Source organism: Daucus carota, chromosome 7, assembly GCF_001625215.2.
Source record: "Daucus carota subsp. sativus chromosome 7, DH1 v3.0, whole genome shotgun sequence".
NCBI classification, from domain to species: domain Eukaryota; kingdom Viridiplantae; phylum Streptophyta; class Magnoliopsida; order Apiales; family Apiaceae; genus Daucus; species Daucus carota.
Window position 1 is genome coordinate 8797352 of NC_030387.2, and position 15962 is coordinate 8813313.

Here is a 15962-nt window from a genome sequence, read left to right on the forward strand (position 1 = left end):
GATATTTTATATTATATTTACATATAATAATAAAAATATTTTTATTTATTGTCGAACGAACACGAGCTTAACGAACCGAACATCTCAAAAGTGTGATTCGGTTCGTTAAGCTTATCGAACGAAAAATATTGTTCGAACTCGTGTTCGTTAAGCTTACCGGACGAGTTTCACGAACTCGAACACAAACCAAACCGAACGAACTTACTGAATAGTTCGGTTCGTTTACAGCTCTAGAGATTGCCCATGCATCTTGATTAACTGTCATGCATTGCTATATTTTTTTGAAGAGAAATTGAAAATATAACATATACAAGTTTTGCTATATGTTGAAGCCATGTTTCTTGTAGTGCATTCAAGATGATTACAGCAAGAAAAAACAAACAAATTACTAATCAAAAGATCTCATACATTATTTTGTTAATTGTTAATACATACATGCATTTCAACACTTAACTAGAAATATAATACCTGAGAGACTCGATTAAAAGGTAGGACAATTAGAACCTTATTTATAAACCGAGCTAATTAATCTTTCATCCCCTCGTATGTTTCAAAACTATATATAGAGAGGAGGAGAGAATGAAGCTATTGTGTATTTATATTACATATTATAGATATTAGCCATCGCGCATTTGGGCAGCTTTCATCAGCCTTAGATGAAGAGAGACGCCACTCCAGCAGCGAAAGCTCCGAAAAATGCAGAGACTTGTAGAGAGGAAGCAGCGCTAGGTGCATCTGCTGGGGTAGCACCCAAAGCTGAACCTGCTTCTCCCCCACCTGCAGAGGGTGCTTCACCACCTGCAGATGGAGCAGGGGCAGGAGAATGGCCGCCTTTTTCAGCTGCATGACCACCAGCAGCGGCCCCACCTGCAGCGGCAGCCGGGCCCGCAGAGACAGTAGATGCCATTCCAACGATGAACAAGACAACCAGGGCGGCAATAACAACAAATTGACGTGCCATTTTTGTTTATGGTGAAAATAACAAAAAGTTGAAGTTATCGAGTCTAATGAAATGGACAATAAATTCGGAAATCGAATTATGAAAATAGGAGGCGATACAACAAGATATATATAGTAAATGGGAAGCGAGTGAAAGAAAGAAATGAGTTGTGTAGCGCTAAGTTCGGGCATGAAAAGATTAGCGGGGTATGAGGAAAGCCATAGATTGCATTACTTTGTATATCAACGTTCCATTCTCTGTGGATTGTGTTCTTTTACTCCATTCCAATTTTAGACATGTATTGTGGTTTTCATTCTAATATATTTACTCAGTTATTCTATTTAATGTCTGTCTTGATTTTTAAATTGTTTTATTATCATATTTTACTTTGTTATTTAATATCATTTTTTATTCATCATGAAAATTATAATTTCTAATATATTATAAAATTTTATTCAATGAATAGTTAAAAGTTGATAATATTCGGCGGGTGATCTCTCATATTTTTATTGATTCATCTAATCATAAAATAGTTAAGATAATCGAATAAATCTTCTTTTTTAGCAAAGGTGAAACAGATCTTGCCAGCTTTATAATGACCTCGTTCAAATAGGTCCCTCTTGTTCCCTGAGAGTTCGAATATTATTTAAGATAAGATGAGTAGGACACTTAATTTAATTATTAAAAATTTATCAAATGTAATATTACATTCTCATCCTTCAACCTATTTATATGATGTTAGAAAGGGTAAGAATAAAATAATTAATTAAGACAGAATTTATATAACAATTTTAGTTAAAGTCTTCCTCTCATATTTTTAAATTTCAGAAAAAATTTCACTTAACATAACATCATAGGATCATCGAAAAAAGCAAGAATACTATTTATACGAAAAATACCATTTGTGGGTATTTCGATCGAGATGCCCGAAGGAGGCAGTAGTTCGTTCTCACGTGCTCGAATCAATTGGAGTGGAATAATGAATCTTTTGCTTCATCACTTTGCCAATAAATAATAATCGGTGTATAGAATTGTCGGATATCTGAGATTACAACGAATAATTTGATTAATTTCTAAATAATTAGGGTGTTCATCTTCTTTCTAACCAAATAATCTGAACTAAAGAATTTATGTCTCGCTTGATCATTAGTTACCGAGAGGTTCGAAATAAGTCACTTGTGGATGACTAGAGTTTGACTTTCTGCAACTCTCAATATTTTCATAATTAATTAAAAACATAAAAACAAAATATTTTCATAATTAACTAAAAAAACGAGGACAAATTTATATCATGGGCACACAATCATAGCTAATCCACTATCAACTAAGTTGAGTGGGGGTGTTAAGATGCATTATAATACTGATAAAAAAACCATCCCTGATGCCTTGACATTCCTTTTTTTTAAATAAAATAATATTATGTTTGTCTTTTTTTTTTTTTTATTTACCTCAAAGTTCTCTCCTGAAGTTTTAAAATCTAAGTTCTCATCAGAGCCGGGCCTGAGGGTGTGCAGAGTGTTCGACGGAACAGGGCCCTAAAATATCAGGGGCACATTTTTTTTATGTAGGTTTATATATATGTATAGTCAAAATGAAAAAAATAGCTAAAAAAGTAAATTTTATTTTTAAGATTAAAAAATTGTAAATGAAAAAAAAATTAAACAATGTTATACACTTCAATAATTTTTAAATGTTATCTTAAATAAGTTATATAAATTCTAAAAAATACTAATATCATAATCATGTTAATAGAAATAAATACTTGCATTGAAAATAATGGCATTGAAAATTGTAAGAATTACCCTGCTCTCGAGGTAAAATTCTAATTTAACTGCTAACTTCAACGACTTCATTAAAATTCTACTTATACTATTTTTTTTCTTTCTTGATGACCATATGCAATATTATATCATTAAAATAATGATTCAATCTTTAGTAACTAATTTATTTTAAATTATATTTATTTTTAATTTATACATGCACACACATATATATATATATATATATATATATATTAAATATGAAACAAGTAATTTAAATATAAAATGCATTGAATAATGGGTTTATATAATTTTAAAACAAGTATACCTCTAATATAAATTAAAATTGTTAAAGTTGCTGAAATCATACTTGAGGTCAACAATGTCGCAGAAGAGATTGAATGGATTAGCACTGTTATCCATAGAAAATAGTTTGCTAGAGAATGTAGATTATAAAAATATTATTAGTGATTTTGCTTCAAAAAATGCTAGAAGAACAATTTTCAGATAATTTTATATTATCTATGTACTTGTTTTATTTCTCAACAATTTTCAGTTAATTTTTGTAATATGAAAAAAATATTTTATGCACTTTAATTATGATATGATTTTTACAGTTTTGTGTCAATTTTTATTATTTCATGTACTTATATTTTTAGACTATTAGGGTAGTATTAGGGCACACTTTTTACATTTTGCACAGGGCACAATAAATCTCAGGCACGGCCCTGGTTCTCATATCAACTTGATCATTGCCGATGACTATGAATCTTCATATGTCACCATCCTAACAACCACCACTAGTGATTATTACCATCGACCACCATCTTAGACAATCGCCGATAACTCATGCATATCAACTACACTAGTTATTAATATCTACAGTCTATCGTTGATAATCATCATAAACAATCACCATCGATAATCATCAAAAATCATATAAGAAAATAAATCATCACACAGATAATTATTATTATTATCGATAGTTCTGAATGATCATTTATGAGTAACAAATACCACCATAGATGAATATCTCATTCCCTTTGTCTTCCACCAACTAAATGCGGCCTTACTCTTATGTATCGAATTGGTTGACTGTGAATGCATGGTTTAATAGAAACTTGTGTTAAACTGTTTTCGATTAAGAAAATTTTGAATCAACTCTCTATATGAGATCTTAAATACAAAAATAAAAAAGTTTTGGTTCAAATAGAGCTCCAAGAGATTCTTGGAGGCTCTTGAAATATTTAAGAGAATCTTCTCTCTCCTTTTTTTAAGTTCCTCCACACGGCTCTTAATTTATTTTTATTAATAAAAAATCATTCCATTTCATTCATCCACTACTTTCCTCTCTCTCTCTTTTAGTTTATATATTAATGACACTTTTAAACATGCACTTAGAGCATCTCCAAGAGATTCTCTGTATGAGCTCTTAAGTAGAAAAATAAAGAGTCTTGCCTCAAATGGAGCTCGAGGGAGACTTTTTAGAGCAACTCCAAGAGACTCCTAAATGAGTTCTTAAACTAAAATATATAGACTATGATCATAAATAGAGCTCCACGGGCTTCTTCTCTCTCTTCTATTTTAAGAGCCACTACATGGTTGTTTAACTTATTTATTAATTATAAAAAATTCTTCCTATCCAAATCATCAATTACTTTTCCCACTCATATTAATATAGTTGAGTTCAAATATTAATAAAATATCAAATAAATAGGGAGTATAAAAAATATTGTTGGAGTTGACACTCTTAAAAATGTACTAACTCGCTAAGAGCCATAATTTTTATATTAAATTCAAGTGCTAACTAGGAGACTATTGGAGATATTTTTATACACTTAAGAGCTTACCATCTCCTCTTTTTTAGGAACCTCCACATAATTATTACTTATATATAATAATTATATATTCATTCTCTCCTACTCATCTATCACATTTTTTCTCCTTTTTGAGTTCATATATTAATAAAATATAAAAGGAGTATTAAAAAATATTATTGGAATTGACACACTTAAATATATACTAATTTCCCAAATGTCATATATTCTTATATTATATTTAAAAGCTAGCCATATATTTTATATTAGATCATATAACCAACTATGAGTCTCTTAAAAACGCTCTAAATACATCCTAAAAACCATATATTTTATATTAGATCCAAGAGACACTCTATATGCTTGAGTTAAATGGAAGCGTCACTTAGACATAAGAATTGACTAAGTAAAAGTAAAGTCAAGTGGTGCCATCCCTCTTGTCCGTATTACTTATTAGTAGGCCCTAGTTGAAAATCTGCATGATGTTTCTATTCCCTCTATCCCTCTCATTTCTTTACAGTTATTATTTTAAGATGTGCTTCTTATTTCTTTACGTTACTATAAATAGTAAGTTTTTCTCATCATTACACCCACTATCTTTCACTATTATCTCATATTTAACAATAAAAGCTACTATTACACCCACTACTTTCATCCACTATCTCAAATTTATTATTAAATATTGATAGGTCCCATCACTTTACCCACTTTTCATCTAAATTTACTCATTTTTTAATATATTGTCTTGGTCTCCGTGTCCCCCTCTAATATAAACAATCGAGGGGACGGAGGAAGTATCAAGCGCCTAGCTACATAGAAGACAAATGGATCACTTCTTTAACCACTTAACCAATCATGATTAGCTCTATGGTCTATAAATAACCAAGTGTTTTAATTTGAAAACACCAAAACACAATTATATCGTGAACACTACTCATATAATCAAATTACAATGTATGGTCATGATAAATTAAGATTATTGTTGAATACACTTGTGAATTGTGATTTGTGGATTGTTGTCTTACAACCAACCTTTGTGTTAGATTTGTAGTACACCCGAGATTTATATAATATATAATGTATTTCTTGAAATGAAGTTTGATTATAATTTGAATGAATATAACTAACTTTTCCACAAATGAATTTGAATCGGAGATTTTGGTAGTTATGTATTAAACACCTTTCTACATCATTTTGGGACTAACAATAAAAAAAATAAATCACACCCTCCTTTATCAAGCACTATTCGCCCTAATATAGATATAATAAAGTTCAAACATTAACAAAATATCAAATAAAGAGGGAGTATAAGAAGCATTATTATAGTTGACACTCTTAAAAGTATATAAACTTTCTGTGGAAAAGCTATAAATATTTTTTTTATTAAAAAATAAATTTCAATTTTAAGACAACAACTTCAAAAATAATAATCAAAATTGCATTCTTATTTATAAGCATTTCATAAAGTTGTCGATAGAATAATATATCATGAAGGAACTAAGAGTTTTTATAAAAGTTTATTCTAAATTGTTTATAAAAAAAAGTTATTCTAAATAAATAACAAAGTTGCAGCGTCCTCTCCTTCTCCCTTTCTCTTTCAAAAACCCAGCTTCCATTAAAGATCTTTGAGGGGCTTTCATCGGTTTACACCGGTGGAAAGTCCCGATTACTTTTTTTTTGTTTTTTTGTTTTAAAATCTTGTTTTCCATTCAATAAGTTTCCGATTTATTTGGGTTTTGTTAATCTTTCCTTGTGAGAGTTGAATTATTTTGTTTTGTTGTGATTTGATGTTTTCCATGACCAAGGTTATTGATCGGCATGATTTTCATGAGTTTGATTCAGATTTGAAGATTATTATGAGATCGCATATATGGCCGCTTGTTCCGAACAATAAGGTGAAACCAATCAGATGAAAATAAGTATACATATTCGAATCATCTTCAAATCGCTGAGCTGCCTATCCAAGAAGGAATGATTTAAAAATCGCTATTCTTCGGCCTCTGTACAATTTCAATTGTATTTGTAGATGCTGCCGATATGTCTTTTAATTAATAAATTAATTTCTTTTCGTCAAAATAAATAAATAAATAAATAACAAAGTTGCTCTAGATCATTAGTTTACTCATTTGTAATTAGTGTTACGATCGGAATCGTATTAATTTAAACACAAGCTTGAATTTGTAAATAAGCTCGACTTAGATCTGATTTTGAGTTCAAATAAATAATTGAATTCAATTAAAAAATTCAGTTTAAATTTTAGCATTTAACGGATTTAACCCAAACTTGTTTCACTCAAACCTCTTCAAAAAGAATTTACAAAAATTTTAGGACCCCAATTCAATAATTTCTTTATTAAAGAATTACATTTGATAAAAATAAATTCAAGTCCCTTTGAATTTCATAATATCAATTTGTTATTTAGATAATTAAAACTTGACTCCATCGGTATTTGGATTCAATGTATTAACGACTTTCAATTAAACTCAATTTATTCATAAACCAAAACTGACCAAAATTTCCTGACTATCAACATTTTCTAATTTATTTGAAATTATTTTTTCTAAGACGAAAAAATTCAAACTTATTGATAAAAAAATAATTTTCGACAAGACTGTAACTTCGTTTATTTTTATTTAGCAAAAGAAAAAACTTATTCAATTTTAATTTTTTGTAAGGACAAGACTCTAACTTTAAAGTACGTGTTGAAGTAAAGGTTAAGCAGAAGCATATACATATCCGTCAATCCAACTTTTACATATGCGTCTCTCTCTCTCTCTCTCTCTCTCTCTCTCTCTCTCTCTCTCTCTCTCTCTCTCTCCACTAATGCGCACGTTAGCTGTCTCCATTAATAATACACACACACACCATGCATTTATATTCACTTCCCTTTTCAATTCAATGCTCTGCTTCACTAGTTAACCTACACCCCCTGTAAACACACACTAATTACACACACCTATACACACATTTTTTGTATGTATATACTGTACTTATGCTCCTGCTACTACTGCAGCTGCAGCCTATACACTGATCATCTCTTCAATTCATTTATTTATTAGATCCACAACTACCTACCTATACTTACATTTTTCTGTGTCTATATACAGCGTTTACCGCACAATTTAAATCTACGAGATTTGAGATTGTGATTGGGATTGAAGTTGAGATTTCGGTGATTAATTGAATTGTGGAACGACGTCGTTCTGAGGGATCGTGAAACGGTTGTTTTTGATCGGAACGACGTCGTGTTTGGGAGATGAATCCGTTGTGCTGCATTGCGCCGGTTTCGATTGATCGGGATCGGAGTGATAATCCGGTAGTGGGGAAGGCGCAATCGCAATTAGGATTCGAGAGGAATGTGAGGCTAGGGATGAATCAGGTTTCGTCGATTAGTGGTGTGGAGTTTAGTGAGGCGAATTGCGAGATTGAGGAGAGTGAGGGGGGGAGGGAGAGTGGGAAGAGTGTGGGAGGGATTTTGTATAAGTGGGTGAATTATGGCAAGGGGTGGAGGCCTAGGTGGTTTGTGTTGAGTGAGGATGGAGTGTTGTCGTATTATAAAATTCACGGGCCGGATAAAATTTGTGTGATGGGGAGTCGGAGGGGAGGAAAAGGGGGTGTTAAGGTGATTGGGGATGATTCTTTGAGGTATGTGAAGAGGAAAGCTAGTGAGAGTTATAGAATCGGGAGTGGGTTTGGTGGTCCTGGTGGTGGTGGGAATAAGCAGTGGAAACCGTTTGGGGAGATACATTTGAAGGTTTGTATGTTCGAATTTTCATCTTTTTGTACATTGAGTGTGTGTTTCAAGTTTGTTACCGTGTGCAAAATGTTTCCTTTTGTTTGGAATTTATGTGTTTGCATTTTAGTTAGGATAGAGGAATTTGAGTAAATTTTGTTTGGTTTTCTGTTTTCTAGGCCCGTTATGTTGTATGTGTTTGTCATGGGCAATAGGAATTTCATATGGTTGTACCAATCTATCAAAGTGTGCACAATGGCTTCTTTTTACTGGCTTTACATGCGTGTATTCTACTTGGGATCATAGGATTTTGATTTTTTGTAATTATATAGATGTTACAAAATGTTTGAGGTGGTTTTGGAGTGGAAAATGATGGACGAAATGCTTGTGGGCTGGAAAATGATAGAACAAATGCATAACCGAGTACTGATTAAGCAGTAAAGATTTTGATATAATGTGCTCTGATCTTTCTTTTTATTGATGTAACTACATTTTAATTGCGGTTTATGTTGAATATGTTTTCTGATGAGATGACAATCGGACCCCTATGCTGATTTATGATCCTGATTGGAGAAAATTGGTTGTGTGGGTGGGGGGGCTAACATGTATTTCGGGTTCTTTTTGAATGTCAAAAATGCATAACATAGTATTAAATTACATGTTATCATACTCTGGTTTCTGGGTTTTTTATGATATAACTGAATGTTACCAAATTCCCCCCTGTAGGTTTCTTCAGTGCGTGCTAGTAAGTCTGATGATAAAAGGTTGACTATATTTACCGGAACCAAAACTCTACATTTACGTTGTGTATCTAGAGAGGATAGAGCTTCATGGATTGAAGCTCTTTTGGCTGCTAAAGGTCAGTTTCCTAGACTGCTGACAAGCAGTGATTTAGCACCTTCTGAAGATATTGTTGTTTCTACGGAGAAGCTACGAACAAGATTAGTGCAGGAAGACATTGGTGAGGCTGTCATTAAAGATTGTGAGTCTATTATGCTCAATGAAGTATCAGTGCTACAGAATCAGTTAAAGGATCTTCAACTTAAGCATATTTTGCTGCTTGATACGCTCAGGCAACTAGAGGTACTGGTCTTCCACTTTACTATATACTTTATATACTCCGTGTAAGACTAATTATATTTTTTAAGAATTTTATGTGTTCATGTCTAGCTTTGTGGTATATATAATCAGGACGTCTAATATATGTGTGTGTTTGTGTGTGAAAAATCTTAATTGGATTTGATGTAGTTTATTTTATTTTCTTCTAGAATCTTATGCATTCAGTATGGCATGTGGCATCCTCGAATGACAATAGAGCAGAGACGCGCATATGTCTGATTACTCTATATGAAATTAAAAACTGAACTTTGTGTGCATATATATGTTTATGTATGTTTATCCCTTTGTTTGAATTGTATTTATCTTATAGATGTAACAGATACAGAGTGCTAATGTGTTATATAGAGTTAATCACTTGATTTAGTTGTTTATACCATTTGACATTTTTTTCATTCTTGTTTTAATATTTACATCACACATGAATAAAGCGAGTAAAAGAAATAAAAGTGAAGTGTATATATTATATGAAGTTCGTTAAATATGCATCCTCAACCACAAAAAAGTTGAATTTGTTAATAGGTTTTGTGCAATTATATCGACTATAAATCTGTAAACTCTATATATAATCTTATGAAGAGTATCATTTAGGAATGGGTTAATACAATTGCCAAACATGCCATGTTGCCCAGATGTTCTTTCATTTTGTTTATTTAACTTAAAGATCTTAATTTGCATGAGTATGTACCATTTACTAAATTTATAAGCATACTCTAAATTTCAGTTTATTATTTTGACTTGTTCTGGCTGTTAACTCTGCCATCTTTAATTTCTTTCTCTGGCATTCTAATTGGTTAGAAGAAGATAACTTCTAATTTTAGTACACTTTATAATTTATAATTACTTAATTAATTAATTTTATTGATTCCCTTCGTTATGACTGTTTATAGACCGAAAAAATTGAGCTGGAGACGACTGTAATTGATGAAACCAAGGAACGAGATTCATGCTGTGGACAGGGGAACAGAAGATTTAGTGGTTAGTTTAAGTTCTGCATATCTGTTTCAACTAGTCTATAGTGCTTATTGTGCATAGTGCACTGCATGAATGACCAAGGAAAATTCCTTAGAAATTTAGTATACAGTAATCATTTGTTGTTTGTTTATTAGACTGATTGTACAGAGTATATATGACAAACTGTTATCATTATCAATTTTATGCCTTCTGAAAAAATCTAAATTTTACAGGTTTTTGAATCTTGAATTAATTTTTTACTTGATGAAACAGGGTTATTTTATTAAGCATCTTTTTCTAGCTGCAATCATTTGTGATCTTTATTCCAAGAGCTTTGAAGTATACAACCTGGAAAGAGATAATCACAGTAGTGCTACTGAATGTTTTATCTCTTATAATGAATTAAAAAAACGTATTTGATTTACTAAGTGAAGTCGTGTTAATTTAAAATTTTCATATAATAGTGCACTGAATCAATGAAAGAGATGTGACCCTGTTTTATGATGATCTGTGTTTATCTTTAATCTTATATTCTTATTATAGAAACTTTGTTGTCAAACTTGTCTCCTGTTTATGTTGCAGATTTTTATTCAATCATGTCAGAGGGCAGTGCCAGTGATTCTGATGTAGATAACGAAAGTCGATATGGAGTTGATGTCGAAACAGATGAAGAGGATGGGACCTATTTTGATACCAATGACTTTTTGTCCTCCGAATCTCTTAGAAGTGCTTCTTATCGAAGTAGAGATAGTAGAGGGAATGGTTGTATTTCTATGACATGTGAAGCAGAGTCTTTCTTTTCTGACCGCTTGAGAGATGTTGGACCAATTAAGGCTATAGATTATCCCTACATAAAAAGAAGGGACAATTTGCCAGAACCAAAGGAAAAAGAGAAGCCAGTTGGTCTGTGGTCAATAATCAAGGATAATATTGGAAAGGACCTGTCTGGAGTTTGCCTCCCTGTTTACTTTAATGAGCCCCTTTCTTCACTGCAAAAATGCTTTGAAGATTTGGAGTACTCTTATTTGGTTGATCGGGCGCTGGAATGGGGAAAGCAGGTCAGGCCCTCAGCTGTGCTTTCTTTTGTGGAAAAGCAGTTTTGTTAAAGCATGATCTGCTAGTTGAATAGTAGTCCAGGTAGTTTATTTGCTAATCTAGAATATGGAGCATAATCTATAAGACTTTAACATAGTATACTTCCCTATTTTAATATGTGTAGTGCCACATTTAATTGTGTGTTTAGCCATGATTTACATCACATAGAGCTTTCGATTATCCTATCGCCAGTAACACGCTGAAATTTTTATCTGAAACGAACATGGTAGTGTAATAAATGAAGTAAAAATTGGGAAAGTAGCCATCTTAAAGTGTTGTTTGCAGCTCAAAATTATCTTATATATGCAATTATTAAAGTGATAGGTTCTCTTTCGACACAATACTAGATGGTGAGCTCTAAGAAGGCAGTAGGCCAGTTTGTACATTAGGAGCATGTGTCAGTAGCTTAAGTTTGTCAATGTTTGTACAGTCATTTCAGAGATGGTGATTCTAAAAGTTAGTGTTTATGAAATTTTTATCAGTGAATCCTTCATTTTTTCCCGTTTGACAGAATAGAATTCTTATGATTATAACTCGTAAGTAACTAAAACTAGGAAGGTAAGGCGTTAGAAAAATAATAACAGTAAAACCATAATAATCACCAGAGTGGTTTTGTGAACTATATATAATAATTTACGGATACAAGACATGTAATTTGTCCTACGGCAGCAACTCTATCAGGATTCTGTGGCTTGTCATTCTATAGGTGAACCTATAATAGATATCACTATGCTAAAACCAGAACATGTCTCCTTGTAGTAGTAAGCTGGACTTCCATGGGTTGTTTATTTTGATTATAGGGAAAATGATTCGACCTTGTGTTTTGTCATTTTATCTCATTTAGCTTAGTTTACTAGATGTCCTCATAGTATCATCATAACCAAATTTTAGAGAGAGAGAGAGTATATCTGTCCTGATGAGCAAACTGGTAAAACAAATTTTTGCCTTACATTTATTAGCAGATAGCCATATATACAGAAAGCAGAGTTATATATTTTTCTTTTCGTTGTGCAGTTCTTAGTTGCATCTGTGATAAGTTGTCTTCCCACTTGCATGGTTCTTTATGCTATGTTTCTCTTCTTCATGACATTATATTGTCATTGAATATTATGGGATATTTGTAGTAAACCCAGGTAACAGTTTTCAGCATGGAATGGCACCGGTGTTCTTTGTTGTTGCCCACCCCCCTCCTCATTTTGCTCATATGTATGTACATATTGTTCTTAAATGAGGTATACCCTAAAGCCTAAGCAACTTGTATGTTCTTGCCTGTGCAGGGTAATGAGTTGATGAGAGTTCTTAATGTTGCTGCGTTTGCTGTATCTGGTTATGCTTCAACTGAAGGTCGGCAGTGCAAACCCTTCAATCCTCTTCTTGGGGAGACCTATGAGGCTGACTATCCAGACAAAGGACTACGATTCTTCTCAGAGAAGGTAACTACAGCATGCTTATACCTTGCAACAAATTGTAATATACGGAGTATCACAACGCTTTGACTTTCATGTTGTCTCGATTGTTTGGATTTTGAGTTTTATTTTTGCTGCAAATAATATAAACAAGTGGAATTGAAATGGGCCTCGGTTGCTTTAATCATTTTCTGCTAGATATACATGATATTTCTATTTATCGTTTTTGTTGCAAAATTCAAAAGTACTTTATTCTTCCCCTAATGTTAGAGTTGCTGGACAGGTGAGTCACCACCCAATGGTTGTTGCTTGTCACTGCGAAGGCAGAAACTGGAGGTTTTGGGCAGATTCCAACCTCAAAGGCAAGTTTTGGGGGCGTTCTATTCAACTAGATCCTGTAGGAGTGCTTACCCTACAGTTTGATGATGGTGAAACTTTTGAATGGAGCAAGGTCACAACTTCTATATACAATATCATACTGGGTAAAATCTATTGTGACCACTATGGCACAATGCGCATTAAGGGCAGTGCAAATTACTCATGCAAGCTCAAATTCAAAGAGCAATCTATTATTGACAGAAACCCTCACCAGGTAATATTTATTGTAAAGTTAGGAAGCATTACCGTTAAACAAAAACTTTCCTTGGCAATTATACTCCAAAGTATATGTATTTAAGATGGATGAGGATCATGCTATCTGAAAATAGCCAAGTGATATACTAAAAAGTAGTCTACTCCGTAAAGTGCTTATGGAGTTAGAATATCCCACCAAGCACACTCACCTGTACACACATGTATACGTTTATGAAGTGAAAAAGTATCCATTTTCAATATATATTCTTAACAGACAGAACCCAGAGAATTCTACTATGTTTATGCACTGGGTATGTTTATACTGTGTAAATGTTCTTTCTAAATTTGTTGTTTTCAAAACCTGCTGCTGGCAAAGAAGTGTCTAGAGTGACAATGAATTAAAAAATGTTACTTTAGACTTAAAAATCATGGTCCACTGTTACCTATTGTTGTGCTGTCGCAGATAATCTTAACTTGACATATCTTATTTCAGGTTCATGGATTTGTTCAAGATAATAGAACTGGGGAAAAGGTTGCGATGTTGTTTGGGAAGTGGGATGAGGCAATGTACTACGTGCTGGGAGATCCAACCACAAAGCCGAAGGGATATGATCCAATGACGGAAGCTGTTTTGCTCTGGGAAAGGGACAAATCTATTACTAAAACTAGATATAATCTCACACCTTTTGCCATTTCCTTAAATGAAGTGACCCCAGGCCTATTGGAGAAGCTGCCACCAACTGACTCCAGGTTGAGGCCAGATCAGAGACATTTAGAAAATGGGGAATATGAGCTTGCAAATGCAGAAAAGCTCAGACTTGAACAATTACAAAGACAGGTTCTATCTTGTTACTCCATGTTGTTTCAGTATAAATTTGTCACTTTTAACTGAGCGTGGAGGTACTCGTGGTCTGGGTAAAATAGAATGAAATAATTTTAAGGTCATCTATTAGAATGGAATATTTTAGAGCAAGTCCAGTAGGTTACTTAAATGAGCTCTTAAACTCATATTTAGATAATGTCTCACAAAAGAGGCACTCCAACTCTATCTTAGTGATTACCTAAATCACTAGCACAACGTCAAATCTCCTAGCCATTACCGATTTTTAAGTAACCTCTAACCATTACCTGTTTAATATTTATGAATAAAATAATCATCTCTCTCCTTCTTTCTTTGTCTTTTCCCTCCTTTTCCACTTCTCTCTCAAATTTATTATTAAAATAATAATAGGGGAACAAATATAGGGATTGCTATTGGTGTTGACACTAAAAGTAGATTACCTAATTCACTGAGACTCACTAGGATTCATTATTTCATATTATTAATAGGTAATGAGATAGGTAACCTATTGGACTTGTTCTTAGACCCTAAAAATTTAGAATCTGATCCGAGTTTAATGCTTGAAGTTCAGGTAATTCAACAGCGAATATATTATCTGGTATTTTAAATGCTTCCTAGTCATGCGACTCATGCATCATGATCTGATGTGCGGAAGTTGGAAGTTGATATTCTATATGTATTGCTTGTGCAAGCATTCTACACATTTCCTTATCATGCTGATATGTATCTAATCTGATATGCAGGCAAGGAAGTTGCAAGAAAGAGGTTGGCAACCGAGATGGTTCCGAAAGGATGAAGAGGGTTGTTATCGTTATGTTGGGGGATACTGGGAAGAGAGGGAAAAAGCCAACTGGGAAGAGATTCCAGATATATTTGGACAGACTATTGATTTACATCCTTCCACAGTGGATGAATGATTGACTATTTTGCTTAGTTTCTCTGTCCCGTCGAATTGTGAAGGCAGAGTCAAATGTTCCATGGAATTGTCCAGATATAGAAAATGAAGTTTCGTGAAATTTAGTGACTCTGCAATGTTCCATCTGTAGATTTATCGCTGTGCCGTTCTTGTAGTGAAGTTTCTCATCTCGCTTGTAAGTTGCAATTTTATAGATTGCTAATTGGTGAAGGTTAAAGCAGAAATTTGTTTTGCTTACACATTTTGCTTCAATATCTCCAGATTCATGAGAACTGGTTGCAATTAATCTAAAGGAGATGCACAATTACTACTATGCGCCTGCTTTAACCGTTTAATGTGACTTCTGTTATAGTTCTTCACTTTGCTTTTAATGCTGAAGTTGGAAAATATTACTCTCTCTGTCCTTCTTATTTCTTTACGTTATTTTTTGGCACGTTTTTCAACCACTCATTTAAAGTATAGTTCCATAATATATTTTTAAATTTTTTTTGCTCTAAATAAAATTTAATATATAAATTTTTATTAGAAAAAGAAAATTTTGAAAAAAAATTATGAAACTATATTTTATGGGAGTTAAAATGCGGGCAAATAGTGAATGTAAATAACCAAGAGGGAGTATATAATTTTTTTCCAGGATAGGATCAAACTACTTTCGTATGTTTACGTATAAATTCATGTTGAATTATTTTAAATTTTTCGAAACAAGTTTACGCTGTTTAAGACGAAATGAACTCAATATCAAGGAGTTTAATGATATTTGATGTCAACTGATTTTAATTATAGTGGGATACTCACCCTTCTATTTATGCAT

The 15962-nt window shown here is 32.8% G+C and overlaps 1 protein-coding gene across 1 annotated transcript; it reads left to right on the forward strand.

Moving 5' to 3' along the window:
* The first annotated feature begins 7279 nt into the window (after positions 1 to 7279).
* Positions 7280 to 15464, forward strand: LOC108196078 (oxysterol-binding protein-related protein 1D). Its single transcript, XM_017363175.2, has 8 exons — positions 7280 to 8271; positions 8977 to 9333; positions 10257 to 10344; positions 10903 to 11378; positions 12693 to 12848; positions 13105 to 13413; positions 13888 to 14232; positions 14979 to 15464. Exons 1-8 carry the CDS (start codon positions 7774 to 7776, stop codon positions 15150 to 15152), a joined length of 2403 nt encoding a protein of 800 aa, XP_017218664.1. The 5' UTR covers positions 7280 to 7773; the 3' UTR covers positions 15153 to 15464.
* Positions 15465 to 15962: the final 498 nt, after the last annotated feature.